This window comes from Acyrthosiphon pisum, chromosome A3 (assembly GCF_005508785.2).
Source record: "Acyrthosiphon pisum isolate AL4f chromosome A3, pea_aphid_22Mar2018_4r6ur, whole genome shotgun sequence".
NCBI lineage: Eukaryota > Metazoa > Arthropoda > Insecta > Hemiptera > Aphididae > Acyrthosiphon > Acyrthosiphon pisum.
Genome location: NC_042496.1, coordinates 15,212,038 through 15,233,331, shown reverse-complemented (window position 1 = coordinate 15,233,331; position 21,294 = coordinate 15,212,038). Strand labels below are relative to the sequence as shown.

Genomic DNA, 21,294 nt, shown 5'->3' with positions numbered 1-21,294 from the left:
TCTATAGTATCACAAAATTGATGAAATTTGAAATTTCATCTATCCTCAATTCTGTGATAATTTATAGTACTCGACAGGCGCTAAGTACTATAAAAAAAAATAGTCGCTTTATGATCAATCTCGACGAATCACGAGTTTTATGCATTTCAGTGGTTGTAAATACCGTAGTCTATTATCGATTAAACGAATATTTTGTCGTTTCTTTAAGATGCCGTTTTACGCTGTAATTTTCAGGACTTCGAAAGCCGGTGCAATAGCCAAAAACTGGTAAATTTAACTTAGACAGTAATGTGCACTTCAACACAGGACGTAATACTAAATATATTACAAATTGCTTACGTTTTCAATTCATATTTTGTGTTACAGTTCATTACTAATTAGTAATTACTGTCGGAATACTATTTTTTTTTATCTTGATTGTCATTTTATGAAATGTTAAATATATTATCTGGCTGCTTCTAATTTCTTATTAATTATTGTATTATCGATTTGTAGGGAGGAGGCTCGTGGGTTGAGAGATGCTACTCCTAATTCTTATGCCAAGAAATTTGATACAAAAATAGAAGCTGAAAAATACATCAAAGATTTCAAATTTGTGTGTATAGAAAATACACAAAGCACTAATCATAGATCATCACTAGATCATTTCAAAGGTGCGAAAAGAAAAAGATCCGATAATCCATTATATCCAATCAGCTCAGTGAAAGACCATATAAAAAAAGTATTTACTATATTTTTGTTTTAATACATTAATAAAAAAGTTGCTAAGACATCACTCTATTTTCTTCAGATAAAAATAGCATTCAGTGATTTGCGAGTTGCTGTATCATCATTTTCAGGATTATCGGCGACCTGTGAAGACCAATTGAAGATTTTAAACGATGAAGTTATTGGTAAACTTCATGAAATATTGAATGTGAATGAAACTGAATCCATAGACAATTTGTCGTTAGTTGCTACAACAAAGTATGTTTACTAATGACTATTTAGTATGAAATAATGTTATAATTATCTTGAGCAGTATAAAAGAAAAGATTTATAGGTATGATTTATTTTGTTTCAGTTAAATTTTCTGAACTCTTGTTAACAGATTTTTTTCATTATTATATTTTTTTATACACTAACTGAAATATTATTTTAGCATTATAATTTGTTACAATAAATTGTTCATCAGAAATCATATTTAATTCTATAGTATTAGCCACTTCATAGTTACATAGTACATTCCTGGATTGTAACAAACTCATAAATGTTTGTAATATTTTAATGTTTCATTTTAGTACACCGTTAAATAAAAACCTGATATGTTCTTCAAATATTGATGCTATTGATGGTACCGACTTACTCCCGTCTGAACTAGAATCAGCAAGTAATTATAACTGTTCTTAAATGTAACATAATTTAAATAATTATTTGTTCATTAGTTTTCATTTTGAATGTTTATTTCAAAACTTGATTGTTAAACTTCTTTAGCAATATTTAAGATATATTTTTACAAAAAAAAAACAAAATACTAACTACCATTTACAATTTAGAAAAATCTTTTACATTCAATGAAGAAAATCAAGTTGTTGTTTATACGGATGGTGCTTGTTCAAACAATGGCTATAAAGGAGCATGTGCAGGGGCAGGAGTATGGTTTGGAAATGACCATCCTCTGTATGTGTTTTTTGTAATAAATCATGTTTTAGCTTAATATTGATATTAATAATTTTATTAGGAATTTATCAATAAGAGTACCTGGAACACAAACTAATAACAATGCAGAGATATTTTCTACTATTAAAGCAATTGAACGTGTTTATTCTACTGGTAATTAACAAAAACATTATTTTTGCAAATTTTCCAAACAGTATTAATTTATGTTTAGGTCTCACTAGAATAAGTATACACACAGATTCCGATTTCGTCATTAAAAGTGTAAATGAATGGATGCCACGTTGGCTGTCTAAAGGATGGAAAACCAGTGCAGGTGCTGAAGTAAAAAACAAAGAAATGTTTATGATATTAAATAAAAGAATCCAGTCCATGGATTCTGTTAGCTGGGTAATATAAATACAATTTTCTTTAAATTTTGTTTAATGTTTAATAAAGATTTTCTTTTTAGACATACGTTCCTGGTCATAAAGGGATTATCGGTAACGAAGAAGCCGATAAGTTAGCCAGGATAGGGGCTAAGATGTAGGGGTAAAATTTTAAATTAATCTCACTTTTGTTATTAACCAGTTAATTTTGTATGTTTCTTATTTCAAATTAACGATGAACAAATGTGAATATTTATAGTCTCATATCAATTTTGTATCCATTTATTCAAAAGCGATAATGTGAGACATGCAAGATTCAGTTTATGTATGTATATTTAAAAAATAAAAACTAACATTTTATACTTATAAGAATGGGAAAGTATTATTTCTTATATCAGTTTTAACAAAAGCCATTTTCATAGACAATAAAACATTATTTGTTTATTTAATTCATAAGTTGATTTGGTACTATTATTTTAGTCTTTTATGGAAAAAATATATCTAAATGAGACATTTTTTTTATATGTGTAGATATTGTATTAAAATTAAGTTACCAAACGTTTTTTTTTTTTTTAATAGTCAACATTTATTTTTATTTTGTAGATTTAAAGATTGAATTATAGTGTCACATAACTACATAAATCTAGAAAGCATCAATCTGCATTCAAGTCCAAAAGTATCTATATTTTCTAATATTTAGATTTGGAAAAATTTAAATAAGCTTCAATAAAAATTAAAAGCTTATTAGGTATTATATATATTTTATATTCTTCTGCTATGTAGAATGTTGATATTTTCAGGTGTAGCTGCCAATGTTAATACACTATTGTTTTGTTTTGAACAGAATACATTTATGTCATGAGGTTTGGATAAATTTAACAATACTATAGCATCATGAGTTGTAAATTCTGAATGAAGTGGTAAAAACTAAAAATGTATTGATTTTATAATGGTGTGTTTTGTTAATATTTTTTTTTTTTGTCGGTCATCACTTTTTACCTTTTGGGGTAGTATAAATGCTTCAATTTTCTACTTTGTAGTAGACTAACATTCTTGTTAGTACTTTAATGAACAAAAAATAAAAATTCCTAGCAGATTTGAAGTGTAAGGAAAAACCAAAAAACTAAAAAAAATTTCACCGAATGTTTATAATTTTATATTAGTATTTTCTAGTTTTCTACACACTGCACACATTTTAAAAATATTTTTTTTCGCTCATCAAAAGTTTTTCTACTTTTAACAAACAAGTTTATGGAAAAGGTAATTAAATTTTTATGAGCGTTTGAAGTTGAATAATCATCCATAAGTTAACTATTATTTCTCATGGAATTCTTTTCTTGTAATTCAAAAACTATTAACTGTAGATACTTGAAATGATCAGTTATTTTTTATATGTACTTAAAAGGACATCATACCCCGCGGGTACCCCCATATATTGTCTCCGTTTTACTAACTCATAATATGATTGTCAAAATGTTCGTCCAGTCGTAATAATATTTTTATTATATGGGTAAGCAAGCTTAGTTACTTGTTGCGTGGACTTGAACTAAATCTGGACATTTGCAATCATTGTTCAATGTTTATATTATCATGAGTATACCGATAAAAATATTAACCAAGTAATCACATCATATTTTTATTTATATTATAAATAAATTATTATCGCCAATGATCAGACAACACCCTTTTGGCCATGAACTACTGTGTAGTAGTTTATGCTTTTAGCTAAGGCTCTACATAGAATGGGTATGCTATGCACCATTTTGTGTCACATTTATCAATGATAAAATAAAGGGGGAGAAATTCAAATTCACATAACATTATTAGTCGCAAAATGGCGGCATAGCATACCTGTATCTATAGTGCCATATTTTGGCCTTTTGTCCTGTGTCAACTATTTATACACCTGCCGTGTAGTATTGCGTAGTAGCTGGCTGTCGCAGGCGTTCTTGAACAGAGCATACATTACACAGCTTATTACGATTTAAAATTTTATAAAAATTTGTAACATAAAACTAACAATTAACATTAAATAAACTTCCTACTACCTACTTTCATTGATTTAGTTGTGTAAACAAATAGTAATAACTAAAGAACAAGTGACAACCTAAGTTTGAAATATATTTGAATTTAAAACGAATGAATAATGTTTTTAAAATTAACATTAATTTTTCCATATTATAAACAGACTATTCTAAATGTGAAAACATTAGTACAACAATTTTTTTGTCCATAGAAAATGAAAATCTATCCAGCATAAAACTTAGTACTGAATACTATTTGGAACAGAAGATTTATTTTATCATTTAACTTGAAAATTTTATAAAATAATAGTTTCAAATAATAAATAATTACAATTTAGTTAGAAATATTGAGTACATAATATATATTATATAATATAAATAAGTGTATTCATAATTTAGTTTATCAATAATTTACTAAAAGTAATATTACACAGGTATAAATTTTTATTATTATTTACTTTTTCTAAACACACCATTGTTATCTAATAAAGTTGGGTTTGAAAATAAAGTGCTTTATAATTAATACATATTATATAAAAGAAAAAAATCAAAGTCATAAATTAAAAACCTCCTCTAAAATTACTATTAGGTTGAGGCGCTTGGAATCCATAACTACTCGCATAACCAGGAGGTGGATTACTCATATTAGGTATTTGAACGGGCGGTTGCGACACAAATGCTGGTTGATGCTGACTAGTAGGTTGGTGCTGCGTTACTTGACTATTATTGCTATCCCCCCATCTGCTTGCTCTTTCGCGACCTGGAGCAGTTCCATTGTTATTATTACTCATAATGCTGCTAACAGGATTAGTTCCAGTAAACCCACTACGACCTCCCTGATTTCCGCTTGTATAGCTATCACGACTAGAACTATGACTTCCACCCAAGTAACCACCTCGACTTCCTCCTCTATATGTACCTCGGCCACCACTACCATAGTTTCCACGACTACCACGGTCATGATTACCACGGCCTCGATTATTTTGTCCACCACGATCACGGCTACGATTGGTACGGTCCACTAAATAATTTAGGACATAATTATTATTCAAAAAATCAAAGGCCTCAAACTATTTAAAGGAACATACTCTTTCCAAACACTCCAGCAGCAGCCATTTCTGCAAGTTCAAAAAGCTTTGGATTAACCACTTGTTTAGCTTCTTGTAAGACAGATATGAGATCTTTGGCTTGACGAGCATTGCTGGGGGTAACAAATGTGAATGCTGTTCCAGTACGGCTAGAACGACCAGTTCTACCAATACGATGTACATAATCCTCGGATGAATTTGGGTAATCAAAATTTATTACGTATTTGACATCATCCACATCTAATTAAGAATAAAATATTCAATTATTAATATTTAACAAATCAAAATAAAACAACAGAAGATGGGTAATAAAATATATTTCATTAATAAAAATATATAATATAGTAGATCAAAATAAATTAAATAAGCAATAATAACAATTTTTGATTAATTTAATTTAAAAAAAATTTACAAATTATAAGATTATTCATTATTCATATTCATTTTTATGAATATTGAGTTCTCTAAAGTAAGTATTCATATGCAATAACATTAATAATTTAATAAAAATAATCATTTTAAAATCAATACAGATAACCTATAAAACGAGTATTAGGCTTAACATTTTCACAAATTACTAATAAAATCAAAATACATTAAATTTGCTTATAAAAAAAAAAAAAAAAACAGTGACCCTGGGGTATACTATTTGACTGTATTAAAATATGACTATGCACGGCTGTAATGGCGTACAATTTACTTTATTGGAAATACTTTGATTAGATTTCCTTTCTATGTGCTATTATTAAGAATCATTTATATTCTGTATGATTAAAACGAGAAAAACATATCTTGTAACCATAGTTATGTTGAAAACTTGTATTAAAAATTGTAATATTTGTATTACATTTAAGTCTGTGGTTTGGTGCAAAAAGGGCCAACGTAACATTTTGAAAAAATTGAGATTATTTTACCAATGTCTTTAAAATCTGCTTATGTTACTTGTGTTAAAAGGGCCATAAAGTACACCAGTTCTACACACTATTTTCCCCTTCCACCGGTAACTACCCATGCCGTTATGTGGGAGATGAGCGCAGCCGGACGAAAACAGGTTGTCACTACTGTATTCTACTATGAATCAAAGTAGTTTTAAATGCTTATAAAATGAATTTATAAATAAAATCATTAAATTGTACTGATTATGGTTAATCTATTACCACTTAGTTGCTTGCTCCAGACAAAAACATAAGACTTAAAGCAATATAAAGGCACATTACGTTTCACAAATGAGAATTTTATTTTAATCCAATTAATATATGGCACATTTTAGAGGTTTTGTTTTTTACTTAGATTAATTAATTTAAAAAAAAAGATTCTTAGTTATACGAAGAACTAAAAGAATTAAAATAGTTAAAATTAATACAAATTAAATACCTCTATAAATATTTCAAATTTTAATTTTAATGAACTTAAATTCCTTAATAATTTTACGTATACCCAACTTTACTTTATTAAAATGGTTTTACCAATACTGGGTCATTAGTCATGAATAAATGTAATAACAATTACAATCATCGCTCCTCTCTAAAATATGTTATCAATTAAGAACAATTTTAATTAATGAACATAAATAAAATGTTCCTTGTAAAAGTTCTTCTTTATAATTTGATTAACTTAACCTTAAAATAAGATTCTTCATAAATGTACCTACAGAATATAATTAAACAATATATATATAATAAATAACTACTTAAAAATGAAATAATATGCTTTAAATATTATTTAACCATGGCAATATAAACAATAACTGTTATTAGAAATATGAGTATATTAGAACAAAATCACATAAACTAATAAGTATGATGTTATCCTGTAAAACATTTTTAAATAATAATATATAAAATTACCAGACTGATTGACACAATATAAAATATTTCAGATGCCTTTATTTAACATGAAGGAGCATTATTCGCTGCAGAATATTATACAATATTACAACATAAATTTGTATAATGATTATTATTATTTATTAGTATTATATCATGTTTTATCTTCTAACTTCTTATGATGAGTCTTAACCGTTTCTGAAGGCCAAAATATACTTTCTTTTATAATTAAATAACATTATGAAATATAAGCACGTAATATTGCATTAATAAATTTTTAATACTTTGAAAAATAATCTTGTGAATATTTAAATTTTATTCACTAAATTAAATTTGTTTTTTTCAAAAGTACTGTGATGTTGAACTCTACTAGTTATACAAATGAAACATATTAAGCACTTCAAAAATATTTAATAATAATGAACTATATACTTAATAGTTAATTTAAGTAAGCAGCGTCTATAATACAATGGTCAATTTGTATATATTGAAATACTTGGTAAATCTTGAACAAATTTTGTAAGTCATATCCAAGTAACAAATAATACATACATAATATATTATTCAAGTGATTATAATTATTATATACATAAGATAATATATAATATATTATATCCACTTTTCATCAGATATAATATTCTAATAATTTATGTAACTAGTGAACTATAAAAATATTAATGAAATGGTTCATACCCAGCATTGTGTGTAGCATTAATGAAAAATTTCTGCTCCATGTTTAATGAAGTATTTTAAAAGGTTAATGAACCTTACCTTAAAAGGCATGGTTGACAATTGTATATAAATTGATCTGTTGTGTTACAAGAGAAGGGTAAAACAAGTACTGTGATTTTCCATTGCATTCTACCCTAAGATACCAGTAAAAAACATTTAACTGAACCATTAATGGTGTTTGACAATCATAGTCAGATTCAGTAACAGCTTATCCCACTCAGCCACATCATTTTACTAAATGTTGGTTTTTAAATTTCAATTAATTAAAAATAAAAGTTCCTTTAACAATATAATACATATAAATAATCAAATATATATATATATATATAAATAATATTGTATACTATTTATAAAAATATATAATGCTTATCTACATTGCCTGGCACAAACATCATCAATCAAGGAACATGAATATTTTTCTAGAAACATTTTAATTCTCTACTTAATATTTCAATTTTTATTGTAAGATGTTATTAAAATCAATTAGAACTTTGATATTCAACATTTATGAAATATAAAAACAAAAATAGTATAATGTATATTTTTTGAACATCAAACCTACACCACAATATAACTAATACAAATATTGTCATACATTTGTCCAAGAATTGATTAAGCTCATCAAAATTAAAAGCTAAGAATAAAACTTTAAAAAAATACCTACAAAATAAATATACATAATATAAAAATATATTGCTCCTTCACATTTTTATTTGAATTACTCCTCTATGCCTATCGAGAATGTCTCTTTCAACAGATATACAGTATATTTGCAGTAGAAATTTAGGCATTCGTTTAGCTTGTGTCCTACCAGCCATTTTAGGGTTAAGTGTGTGAACTACCAGGAAAAAATACAATTTACGTAGGTGAAAAAAATGTAATTAAAATGTATAATATTGAATAAAAAAAATTATTATTATAAAAATGATCATACAAAATTAAAATATTTAAATTATAAAACATCTTTTATTATATCTTCCAAAAATAATATTAAAATTAATAATAATTGTTATGGAATCTTTTAAAGTGCTATAAAAGATCTTAAATAATTCAATACAATTTTATGAAGATAATGAATTTTTATATTGACCATGAACATTCATTGGGTGTTGCACAAGCCCCATTTTTAGGATTCACAAAATTTTCTGAATGATGAATAGTTAAAAATGAAAAAAAAATAAATAATAATAGTTAAAAAAATATAGCCAGTATCTTTCACACTGTGGTATAGTTTTCATTCATCAGATACTATAGTAGTATGCGGCAAAACATCTTAATTAGATAATTGGAATCAATATATTTTTATCTCAATTTATCCTATAAAATTAGGGTTGATTATTTTGGTCTTGCAGATTAAACGCTTAACGAATGCCCAAATTTAATTATCTGAAACACCTTTTAGTTAGGTATCTTAAAGTATAATACATTATTTACCAATAATTATAAATTTGTAGAAAACTTAGGTAGTCATTAAACATCAAATTCATTAAGTTTCAGACAATTAAGATTCTACTGCACTAAAATAAGCCTAATTAAGGTCAATTGGTATAACATAGCCTCCTTATTAAGTTTTGGGCTGATGTAATTACTGATCAAATGATTGAGAATTTAAGCGGATCAGAATCGATCAATTTTAAATGAGATTTAAATTACTACAGAATAACTTGAATCCGCTTACATATTCACATTTCATTTTTGACCAGATTTATATAACCACACAAACAGCGCGATTAAAACACCAGCCCTACACATTGTATGTGTATAGTTGTTTCTTGATTTGGTTATCAAGAATTAAAAAAAAAAAGAAAAAAGAAAAATAGGCTATATTATATTACGTGCCTTGAAAATCATCCGACGTGCTCTCTGTTTTCTTTGACATTAACCCGACCGGCTGAGCGAGTAGATACAAGACCATCGAAGGCATCAATACAATAACAACCAGTCTGGAATCTGGGTTCCACGGTCTGATTTGCTTTCTTTACCGCAACTTACCCAAACCACGAGCAGCTACATCAGTTGCCACCAGAATATTTGCTTGGCCAGAACGAAATTGATTCAACGTGTGATCGCGTTCATTTTGAGACTTATTACCATGTATTCCAATGGATCTCCATCTTGAGATTTCATAATGATTAACATAATTAACATAATATTACTAATTAATTTATTATGCATAATATCATTTATGCAAGGCGATTATTTGAAACATAACACACTCATTGTTTCAGTTGATTGTTGTAATTATTAGGTACCATAATGATCTATTATTTTTAGTAATACTAAAATCTTTATTTTTTCTAAATAACAAAAAAATATTATCAAATATATTTTGGATTTAAATATAGAATAAAATACACACCAGTTGTAATAAATGCACCAATTCTTATAATACAAACAATAAAAAATAAGCCACGATTGTTGTTACAGCATTTTCACTATATTCAGAGGTTCTACATTTAGGAGTAGATAAAATCATTCTATATATTAGGGTGTGCTTGTGCACATTTTAGATATCATTTGATTGTACTGATAGGTTAGGGAACAACACACTATAGACTACTAGTAACAAGTTGAATAAATCCTTTAAAGAAATTTGGAAGAGAACATGGTTGTAATCTCTCAACACTATACTTTGTCCAACTAGATGCGCAACTCACTCATGCATCGAAATGTGCTCCGTCAAAGGTCTAAATTCTCTTACCACGGGGGGTACCTGAACATATATACAACGGTGCCACTTTACAGAGAAGCGGCGCTCGCGCTGGTTAAGTGGTAATAATGCACAGCAATTATCAGGTTGGGCTCTTGTTAGACGGAGTATAGCATCTATTGCATACAGGTGTTGACTGGAAACCGGTGCTTTAGCACTATCTACGTAAAATGGAAAAGGCTAGCAGACACCGTCAAGCATACTATACACCGTGTTACAGTGAAAAAAGATGACGTTAAGAACATTTTCAGTCCAAATTTCCCAAATGGAGATCTCATTGAAGACAGCAGGGAAGCAACTATTTGGCAATCAGAGTTCAAATTTAGGTATCAGGATAGCCCTCAACAACAAGGATGTAACAAATAACAATGCATATACTGGAGAGAGAATCAAACTAGTAATCTTAAGTGGTGACTATGAATGCCAGCCTGAAAAGAGGATAATAGATGATAATACAAAGACATTTCAACTAAACCTTTTCAGGGAATGCAAAAATTACAATTAATATTTCTATATTAGTGGATTTTATAGAAATGTGTGTATATTCAATATGTTATTGTTTAATAAACAATGCTGAGCAGAACATTAATTACCTTGGTCTGGCACTTGGTCATCAATTTGTAAAAAAAGAGTGTTCTCATGGAATTAGTGCAACATTATTCAATAATTATTTATCAAATAATGAGATTACATTTTTATTTTTTACTTATGATACTGCCTTTCACATAAGTGGGAAAATTTTACTAACTGGTCGTGACTCACTTTTAGTTGGCTGTATTTAAGTGCTAGAAATCATTATTTTACTATTGACATTTTTAGAATTTGTCATTAGTCAACTAGCGAAAAGAAAATTGAGTGTCTTAAGTTAAAAAAATTACCAAGTAGATATTCTAAAGAAATAAAAATATTTTACCCATTCCGGTTTACTAATTTCACAATATTATCAACAGAACGTTTAGTTTCTACAAAAATGATAGTTTTGTTATCTGGTTGAGAAAATATATCTGTTAGCAAAGCATATAATCTGAAAAAAATGAAAATGAAATTATTTTCAAATAATATTTTATAACTCTTATGTAACTTACTTTTGTTCTTTTTCATAATCATCACACACATCGACTACTTGCGAGATATTATGATTGGCAGACAAATTTAAAGATCCAACATTCACTTGTATGTAATCATCCAAAAACTCTTCAGCTAAATTTTTAACTTCAGGGGGCCATGTTGCTGACCACATCAAAACTTGACGATCCGGCTGTTAGAAATATTGGTTTATATAATTGTATTATAATTTATAAGATGCAAATACAAATTAAAGTTAAATATTTTTACCCTGATCTGTTCAATAATTTTACGTATTTGAGGCTCAAAGCCCATATCCAACATACGATCAGCTTCATCTAGTACTAAATATGTGCATCGTTTTAAATTGGTTGTATTCCTTTCCAAGAAGTCAATAAGTCTTCCAGGTGTTGCAATTACAATTTCTACACCCCGTTCTAAATCATCAACTTGAGGACCTTTGGGAGCACCACCAAATACACAAGTGTTTCTAACAAATGTAGAGGTGCCAAATGAAACTGCTACTTGTTGAATTTGCTGAGCAAGTTCACGAGTAGGTGCTAATACTAAAACTATTGGACCATCATAACGTAAGAGACGAGGCTGATGATTGATGTGTAATATCGCCGGTAACATATACTAAAAATATTAACAAGAACAATATATATTAAACTTTTATTAATTTTATTAATTTTCAATTTAAAAAAAAAAAAGAAGAAAATAAATAGTTAGGTTGACATCATTACTTACAAGACAGTAATTAACTAACTATGCTTATTTTAAATTGCAATTTATTCAAATAAATCAAAACGTTTTATAGCAATTTAAAATAAAATAACTAATTTTATTCCAAAGAATAAATACAAAACTATAAAAATAAAATTATTTAAGAAATATAGGTTCATAAAAAAAAAATATTAGTTCTCAACTTACAGCAAGAGTTTTTCCAGAACCTGTTTGAGCTATTCCAACCATGTTTCGTCCACTCAACGCAATTGGCCAACTAACTGCTTGAATGGGAGTTGGATTGTTAAATCCTTGTTTTCTAATTATTATATAAATATTTATTATTCACAATATTCTTAACAGTTTATTACCTAAGTACTTACTTTACTTCATTAAAAACATAGTCTGGAAGAATGACTTCGTTGAAATTCATTATAGGATCTGGGATATTACTACCGACATACGAAATTTCTTTTTCCCTAACATAATTTTCCACTTCTAGCCTAGGACTAAATATGAACAAATTTTAGAAATAGAATAAACTTCGTATTTTCATAATAAATTTGAATACATACCGGTTTAAAACTAATGAATGAGGCGTATAAAAATTTTTTTGGAAAGGTTGAAGTGTTTCATTTTCCCATTTAGGTTTACGTAGAGCCCCGCCAGGTTGCTTACTCTTTAAGCTATTAAAACTATTTCCTCCACCTCCTCCTGGCCCACCTCGTCTGTATCCATCACTATCTCCACCGCCACGGCTACCAAAACTTGAGCCACGGCTACTATAACTTTCGCTTCTGTTCATACTGCTGCTACCTCTTGGTGCTCCTCGACTACCACCTCCATAACTCGCTCGCCTCATTGAACTGCCGATAAATTGGGTATCAGCTATCTGTGATAAGGTTTCTTTATTTTGGATACCACGATTTCCTAGATTTATTAAATCAAATAAATAATTATTTTAGGGCACATTTTATTAATAATTTTGACATAACTTAATATACCTAGTTACAATCATCACACATAAAATCATGAAACTTAAGTATAAAACTTACATATATAATAAATAAAATAGTATTTCAAATTTTAAACTATAGACTTAACTAGGTAAAAGAAAATACTAAAATAATAACTAAACAATTAAGTTTAATTAATTTAATCATCAAATAGGTATAACAATCTAGTAGGTTTTATCACTTTCAAAAAAATACTAAATGCAAATGTTTGTCTTACTGTATACCGTACCCTTTACTAACTTTAATATAGGTAACGATTTAAATTATTGTCAACTAACCATTAAAAATGTATATTTTATAAACATAATATTATTAATGATTTATGTATAAAAAATATATATGTATTTTTACTAGAAAAATGAATATCATATGCAATTTAAATGTATGCTATTGCGCCTAAAATAGTTCATAATATGAAAGTGGTATAATAAGTACGTTTACAAAATAGGTACCTTCTAAATATCTATACCTTCCTAAATAATCGGATATTTTTTATCAAATATAACTTGAACACTTGATCATCTTTAGTCCTTTACAGTACTAAGTAGTAAGTACAGTACTAAAAATAGTATTCATGAACAATATGTTTTGGTGAAAAAATAAATGTAAATGTTTATAATATTTCATGAATTTTTAAATAAAAATACTAGTGTACTTATCTAATTTTCTTTAAATACTATTTATTATTACAAGATACATTTTTTTTGATAATACAATTTTTGTTTTAATTTGTATTTTGTGGATTAACCCTAGAATTTAATTATCTGTAGTTGCTGTGCTATCATATTCCACAGATAATCGAGTTTACTGTACAAAGTTGATGTAGGTATAACCACGACATAACATAACATAACGACCACAACATAATTATATGTCCCCGCTAATGAAATATGCTTTTCCCAAAAATAACTAAAAAATGTCCCGCTTTGAAAAATAGGTATACAATCTGCATTCTTTAAAAAAATATTTGTACTATAAATCTCCATCGGTAAAAATTATAGAATAATAAATAAATACGTGATCGTAGCCACTGCTTTGACCACTCTCGTATATAATATAATATTATATAGGTACTATTTAGGTGCACAATCACCAATAATATAGCAGCTGAAAATCGTTGGGTGAAAGTATTTCAAACTTCCATGCTATTGAGCTTAAGCACGCAAATATTCACATAAATATAGAGTAAGTACATTTTTTGTCTGTCAGTCTACCTGACATTTTAAAGCAGATATACTCATTAAAAAAAAATATAGAAAACCAACCAACCAAACAGCTCAAGATTTATTCTATTTTAATTTTCTAGTTTTTAATAAATAAACATTAATCATAAAATATTATTTCACTAATTTTGAATAATTTGTTTTATTATGTTCTTCTGCTTTTTACTAAGTATATTATTTTAACTATTCTTATTTTATGCAAACAATAATAAAAAAATTATAAAAATGTAAGTGTTTTTCCGATTAAAATGTACAGGCATCCTGATCAAAGGAGAAAAAATTATGGTCTCATTACATCATACAATTTTGGTTCCCTATATCTTCATGAAGAATAAATTAAAATTAAAATCAAAAACAGGGTATAAAAAAATAAAATAAAAAATAAACACCATTGTAAAACCAATAGCTTCCTCGCTCCGCTCAGCATCTAATATATAATATGCAGCAATTAGTAGATAGATACAGAGGTGAGTGATTTATGGATGAGTAAATCATTACTCAAAGTAAAAAAGGCCACATCACAAATTTATATCTTATAATTTACATAAAAAATTGTAATTGTACTTTATTTTCACAAAACATTATATTAGTTTAGTTTACTTGATAAATTGTAATATTTTGCCGTAAAATAAGCAACGTTTATAAATGTATAATTCACTATACTGAATGTGTAGTATGCTGAAGATAATATAATTCATACCTAATTAAATATCTATTGGTTTTGATTTTGACCCCACCCAAAATAACGGTATATACATAAACATAATACTTTTTAAAATCAAAAATTATAAAATAATTGAAGCAGAGATTTAATTTTATTCTAAAAACTAACAAAATGATTATAATTAAAAATGATTGTTAGATTTTGCTAGTTAATAATAGTAAAGTGTCCATCTGTAGTAAATTTGTTTACAATGTTCATCTCAATATTGGGTATTTATATATTCACATTCTTCAATATTTCTATACACACAAATACCGTAGGCAACTACTTATTTGATTAGTTACACAATGTTATAGGAGGATTATGACATTAACTATAGACATCAACTTAATGATGTACTGACAAATCATGGATAAAAACGTATATACTTACGTGTGGATAAATTTTATGCGAAACTATTTAAACGAGTATATAATTTTTACAACACACGATAAATTAAATATTTAATATGAATATATGATAGGTATGATACCTATATAAGATCGTCAAAAGCAAAACGATCGAAAAGCTCAAAAGCCATTCAAGCTTGCAGCACAACAAAAACTGTATATTTATTCCGTTCGGCGTTCGTACTTCGTTGCTCTGTTGCTGTTGCACTAGAAAAGAAAATTATCAATTATTTCGACAAATGGAAAGAAAAATTTCGAATGACGCCAACTACAACAGAATATATTACACATATATATTATTTGGTAAACACTGTTGACGTAAGTGTTGTATAGAAGCTCCCTGGAGTATGAACGCGTGACCAACATCGACATAATAATATTATTACGGTGACCAATTTTATTATTACATTCGCGCTATTTTGGCTTTTAAGTTGTACCTATTTTCTGTATATCAAACTCAACAGTCTACATAACTCGGACTAAGATATAAATAAGATACATCTTAATTCTTAGTAGTTAGTACAATACAAATAAACTGTAGTTATATAGAATTGTACATAATCAGTGGCGGATTTAAGACTTTTAAGTACTTAATAAACTATTAAATACTTAAATCCGCCACTGATTATGTACAATTCTATATACAGGCATTCACTGACTGGGCTCTTGCCAACGTGAGCCCCTGGACTAGGTTACTCAGTACTCACAATCTTTTTATCAAAATATTATTCCATTTAATTGATCTAAGGATATATATATTATGTGTGCATCGATTGTAAATTAGAATTAAACAATAATTTTGGCGACCGGAGCCGGCAGGCGTAGGGAGCTTCTAGAGTGTCGAGCGTATTCGTAAAAACTCAGAATTCGAAATTGCCTTCAAAACGAAGTATGGCTATCTAATTTTGATAGCACCGTCGTTCTTAGTTGTTGAAGTACATAGGTTTCAAAAAAAAAAAAATTAATATTCGTAATAGGTGCAGTAAACTATAGTGACGCGCGAATGCGCAAAAATCGCAAAATAGCGAACTTCATTAAGCCATAACTTCGGAACTAAGTCCGACCGCCAAATTCTGACTTCACCATCGTTCTCAGTATAGTTAACTACATAAGTCTGAAAAAAAAAATTGCAAAAAAAAGGGTGTCCGGTAAAGTAACAAAGTTCCAAATTAATAATATTTTTTCAGTATTTTTTTAAATTACGAAAAAAATACATGTTTTTTAATACCTGTTAAGTTATTGCATTGAACCACCAATACTTTCTTAAGATTTTCTATATTATCAAATGAACGACGATTATTCGATAAGATTTTTATATCGATAAAATGATCTTTCAACGTCAGTTGAAGTCATCGAAGCATATTTATAAAATTTTAAGTTATCGCCAGTCAACTCTTGATACCTTCGTTGGTCATTTTGAGTTTTATATTCAATATTAGTTGAAATATACAGGTTAAGAAAGAAAAATATCAATTTTTTTAGAAAAATATGAAATATGCATAATAGGTAGGTCTGCTATAAATTGAGATAATACAGAACAATATGCAATTCCTACAACTTCCGAGCCCTAATAATCTGTAATATAGTAGTACAGTAGTGACGCAACCAGAATTTTTTCAAGGGAAGTGTCTGCGAGTAGCGTATACAGTATAGTTCCCCAAATTCCAGATGACTATTATTTAAAATTCATTGAAAAGTGTATACCCAATATATTTAAAAGTGCAGGCATGAATAGCTTAATTCGATTTTTCAAATTTTTTTCTCCCAAAATGTGTATTTTAGGGTGCTTTATAAGAATGTAAAAAAGAAGCCCGGACAAACTTCATTTTGAAGTTATAGCCATCCAAAGTTTGCGATCTTACGTTTATACGCATGTGCGCAACACTACTTTAATGATGTGCGGAGGAACTCGTGTTTTGTGTTTTTTCGATTTTTTTGCCTGAGCGCAGCACAGCGAGATAGTAGCAACCATAGAGTATATACTCTATGGTAGTGTTATGACTTACCCGGTTGGTCCGGTTAACGTCAGCTTGAGTTCGCCGTCAATTGGTTTCCTCCAGAAGACGGTTAGGAAAATTTGGTAAGTTGGGTTCGTCAGAAATCAACATGTAACAAGTTTATAGAGATACTACTGGTTTATTAATTGAGAAGGTGCACAACTGAATTATTATATATACTTAGATTAATTAATATATCTTTTAACGTATTATGGTTTCGACGTGTGACACTCGACTGACGTCGCATTGTTAGACATAATTTCGCGACGGCGGTCGACAGGTGCTACGTAAGCTAAAACTACTACCTAAAGACAGGGGTTCATAACACCCCCCGGGTAAAATGAAAGTTCATCGTCCATTACAATTAAATATACCTGGGCGAGGGACTTTCTGGTGTAGTTAACTCTGTCGTTTCTACTTGTTTTATTTTAGAACATGATATATGATTAATCTTAAAATATAATGCTAATATACTTAAGCCAACACTAATGATCAATATAATTATTATTACATTTATATAATTATATGAGATGCTCATCATATTTTCCGACTCTCTGATGGGTGATTTTTGCAATAAATTTATTGATTTGGTAATTTCGGCTAATTTATTTAAATTATGTTTTGTATCGGGATTTTGTTTTATGATTTCAGAATGTTTCATTTCTTCATTAATTAAATTTATCCAGACTTTTTCAAAATCCATTGAAATGTTCAATTTTGAGATATAGTTTAGTGACATTTTTGAAATTATTTTTCTGTTTGGTTTTAAGCTAACATCTACATCAATAGTGTTTGCCTCACAATAGTTATCAAACTTAAAAATACCTGTGCCATATATTTGTACATTTATTGGTTCTGTAATATTTTGACATGTTACTAACATATTTTCCTTATTTACTAAATATAACCAATTGTTAGTATTTTCTATTTTATGCCATATGCTATGATTAAAGTGTATATATTTGACATTACATATTTCGGGGATATTTTTTGGACTGCGGAACAACATTATTTCACATGATTCTTTTACATTTCGAATGGGTTGTTCGTGATAGCAAATAATTTAATCTATTGTTGTTTTACATTGAGATAGTTGAAAAGGGTTTAATTTTATAAAATGCAAACGTGGCTTATCTATCGCTATGTATTCGGATGTAAGTTCTATAACTTAGGGCCGTTCTTACAATGTACGGTAAAGTGTCGGTTAACGCTAACCGACTGATAACAGATTTTTTTACCGGCAGAATTCGGCCGGTTAAGTGTCGGTTAACTTTAACCGGACGTCGTAAGAACGGCCCTAAATATACATCATTGTTTAACTTAACAGGTAAAGGTATGGATTTATACAATATAAATTCAACGTTATTGATAAGGGGAAGTTCTATGATAAAAGTTAATATATTTTTTACGTAAACTATATTGATTGTAGCCAATCGTAATAACTCTGATACGCCTGAGCCAGACAAATTTACGGGTAATCCTAAATCTAGTGGCAGATGCAATTTTATTTCTCTCAACTGTTCAATAAACATTTCAGTATCTACCAGACTCGAGTGAATAAATCCCTGTAATGCTGAATTTACGATATTAGCTAGATTGTTATTTGTTAGTCTCGTAAGCAAACTGTGTAAGAATTAAATTAAAAATCGTAATTTTTTCTACTATGGCGGTTTCTAATTTCATCGTACCTTGTGCTAATTTTTGTATCTCGACTTCATGTCGTAGGTAATCATATGAGTCCTCTAGGGAATTTTGTATTTGTTCGGTTTCAATAAGAGAATCGTTTACAACTGATATAATGGATTTCATTATATTTGTTTATGTTTCTAATGTTTGGGACGTACGAGCTTTGGAACTATCTAGTTCTGAGATTTTAGAATAAAAGTATTCAGCGTCTAAATCGTCGCAGACACCAAATAAAACATTAGGTGCGCGCCCTACTACATTTATTAATCCTCTTTTGAGACGTGAATTATTAAATTCCGCATTACTTATAGCTCTTAGAACGTGATTTCTATTATTATTAATTTCTGTTAGAAAATTTAATTCTTGATTACGGAATTGTAGACAGCTGTCTTTAATCGAATCGCTTGAAAGTTCTATTCCTAAATTACAAGGTTTGTTTATTTTTTCGATAATATTACTTATCGTTTCCGTTTCAGCACTATTCACTACATTTGTGACTGTTATTCTACTTAGTGTATCAGAATTTGTATTTTGTGTACCCGGCTTGTATACGATTTCGTAGTCGTGTTCTTCAAGTTGCAGTCTCCATCTTACCAGACGTGCTCCTGGATCTTTTACTCCAAAGAGCCATGTGAGTGGCTTATGGTCAGTGACAATGACAAATTTCCTACCATAAATATATGGTCTAAACACTTTAACTGCCCATATGATGGCGAGTAATTCCTTTTCAGTTGCATTGTAATTTCGTTCTGCTTTATTAAGCGTACGTGATGCGTAAGTGATCGGGAGATCTGAACCGACTTTACCTTGGGATAAGATAGCTCCGATCGCCAAGTTGCTGGCATCCGTCGTTACATTGAAAGGTTTATCAAAATCAGGGTGTTGAAGTGTATTCAACATAATTATTATTATAAATACAAAAAATCAGACTTTAAACAACAACGCATTATTGAAGAAAAAAGGGTGGATCATGCTTACCAAATCACCCTGCAGTATATAATAGGATCCTCACGAGTTGTTCATATGGAAATAAGAAAAAAAGTTAAACCTATATTATATTATTTCGGTTATTACCAAAATATGACAAATAATATGCAGTCAAATGACAATTTTCGATATTTTGTCAACATTTGATCTTTAAAGCTTAAATAGGTACTTATAAAAAAAATCGCACCTATGGATCTATATTTATCAATATCAACTGCTATTATACCGTATAAGGAACCTTGCGTTCAATTTTTGACACAATGAATAAAATTGTATTGACATTTATAGAAAAAAAAAATAAAATGTCACTAAACAAATCAAAAGGAGTCAAAATATTAAAATATAACATTTTATCAAGTATAGGAATTTGTAAAATAAACACATGGTGTATAATTGAAATATCTACAACTATTCGTTTTTTAATTTACAACAAAATAAGAAAATCGCTATATGAAAAACCAATAAAAAATTAAAATTTTAAAAAACAGATACATCATTGTAAAACCAACATTCATCGCAATACTCAGAATCTAAAATAATAATTATAAAAAAACACACATCATTAAAAAAATCGCTCCGCTCAAAACCTAAAATTTAATAATTTAAAAATTTTGAGTTATAGTCTTTAGTGGTTACCTGTAGCTGGATAGTAATTACTAAATACAAATTAATATTATTTTTTGCCGTGATTCACATCCGTTCACGATTATAACAGGGGTATGAAACTCCGTGAATTGGCCGAATCGGGCGATTGTAACCTTGAACACGGCGTGGCATACGTAATATATGATAAAAGTAAACAGTGGAAACAACCCGACCCCGCGCAGAATATCCTGCCTATTAAGCGGAAACGGTTTTTCAATACGGGTATAACATCATGTCAGTGTTCCGGAAACAGTTTCATTGTTCGGACTTCAGATCATAGGTAAACACTTCACCCATCAGCTGATCGAGTTTCGCTTCTATATTGTTCTATGATTATAATAATATAAAAATAATAATATGTGAACTGTGTTCTGTGGTTTAGAAGATACTCCATTAATGTGATACCTAATCAGATAATTCTTATCAGTTAAT

General features: G+C 28.6%; 2 protein-coding genes across 6 annotated transcripts; one reads left to right on the top strand and one right to left on the bottom strand.

Annotated features, from left to right (window-relative positions):
• Positions 1 to 4,019, top strand: LOC100160388 (ribonuclease H1-like). Of its 4 annotated transcripts, XR_003839742.1 has the most exons (10): positions 1 to 267; positions 496 to 721; positions 791 to 966; positions 1,281 to 1,369; positions 1,536 to 1,659; positions 1,721 to 1,812; positions 1,871 to 2,046; positions 2,108 to 2,349; positions 2,628 to 2,700; positions 2,825 to 4,019. XR_003839742.1 is itself a non-coding variant. In NM_001293453.1 (9 exon segments), coding segments are annotated over 5 exon segments (609 nt in total). In that variant the 5' UTR covers positions 30 to 139; the 3' UTR covers positions 1,361 to 1,369; positions 1,536 to 1,659; positions 1,721 to 1,812; positions 1,871 to 2,046; positions 2,108 to 2,390.
• A 105-nt stretch (positions 4,020 to 4,124) lies between these two features.
• LOC100162419 (ATP-dependent RNA helicase dbp2) lies at positions 4,125 to 15,761 on the bottom strand. Of its 2 annotated transcripts, none has more exons than XM_029491591.1 (10): positions 15,631 to 15,761; positions 12,771 to 13,125; positions 12,579 to 12,704; positions 12,403 to 12,514; positions 11,740 to 12,108; positions 11,490 to 11,662; positions 11,318 to 11,428; positions 9,687 to 9,808; positions 5,137 to 5,376; positions 4,125 to 5,069 (listed from the first exon to the last, which is right to left on the bottom strand). In XM_029491591.1, exons 2-10 carry the CDS (start codon positions 13,055 to 13,057, stop codon positions 4,609 to 4,611), a joined length of 2,001 nt encoding a protein of 666 aa, XP_029347451.1. In that variant the 5' UTR covers positions 13,058 to 13,125; positions 15,631 to 15,761; the 3' UTR covers positions 4,125 to 4,608. The 2 variants fall into 2 exon arrangements, with proteins under 2 accessions (XP_029347451.1, XP_001948493.1); XM_001948458.4 differs by having other exon boundaries at positions 15,531 to 15,759.
• Positions 15,762 to 21,294: the final 5,533 nt, after the last annotated feature.

What these genes read in the sequence shown, in the direction of transcription:
- LOC100160388 (XM_016802995.2), top strand. Translation starts at nt 140, where the DNA reads ATGCATTTCAGTGGTTGTAAATACCGTAGTCTATTATCGATTAAACGA. An exon ending in TCGTTAGTTGCTACAACAAA is followed by an intron (nt 967 to 1,280) that starts GTATGTTTACTA and finishes GTTTCATTTTAG; the next exon opens with TACACCGTTAAATAAAAACC. An exon ending in CCATGGATTCTGTTAGCTGG is followed by an intron (nt 2,047 to 2,107) that starts GTAATATAAATA and finishes TTTTCTTTTTAG; the next exon opens with ACATACGTTCCTGGTCATAA.
- LOC100162419 (XM_029491591.1), bottom strand. Translation starts at nt 13,057, where the DNA reads ATGAGGCGAGCGAGTTATGGAGGTGGTAGTCGAGGAGCACCAAGAGGT. An exon ending in TATGTTTTTAATGAAGTAAA is followed by an intron (nt 12,515 to 12,578) that starts GTAAGTACTTAG and finishes TATAATAATTAG; the next exon opens with AAAACAAGGATTTAACAATC. An exon ending in AAATTATTGAACAGATCAGG is followed by an intron (nt 11,663 to 11,739) that starts GTAAAAATATTT and finishes TATTTCTAACAG; the next exon opens with CCGGATCGTCAAGTTTTGAT.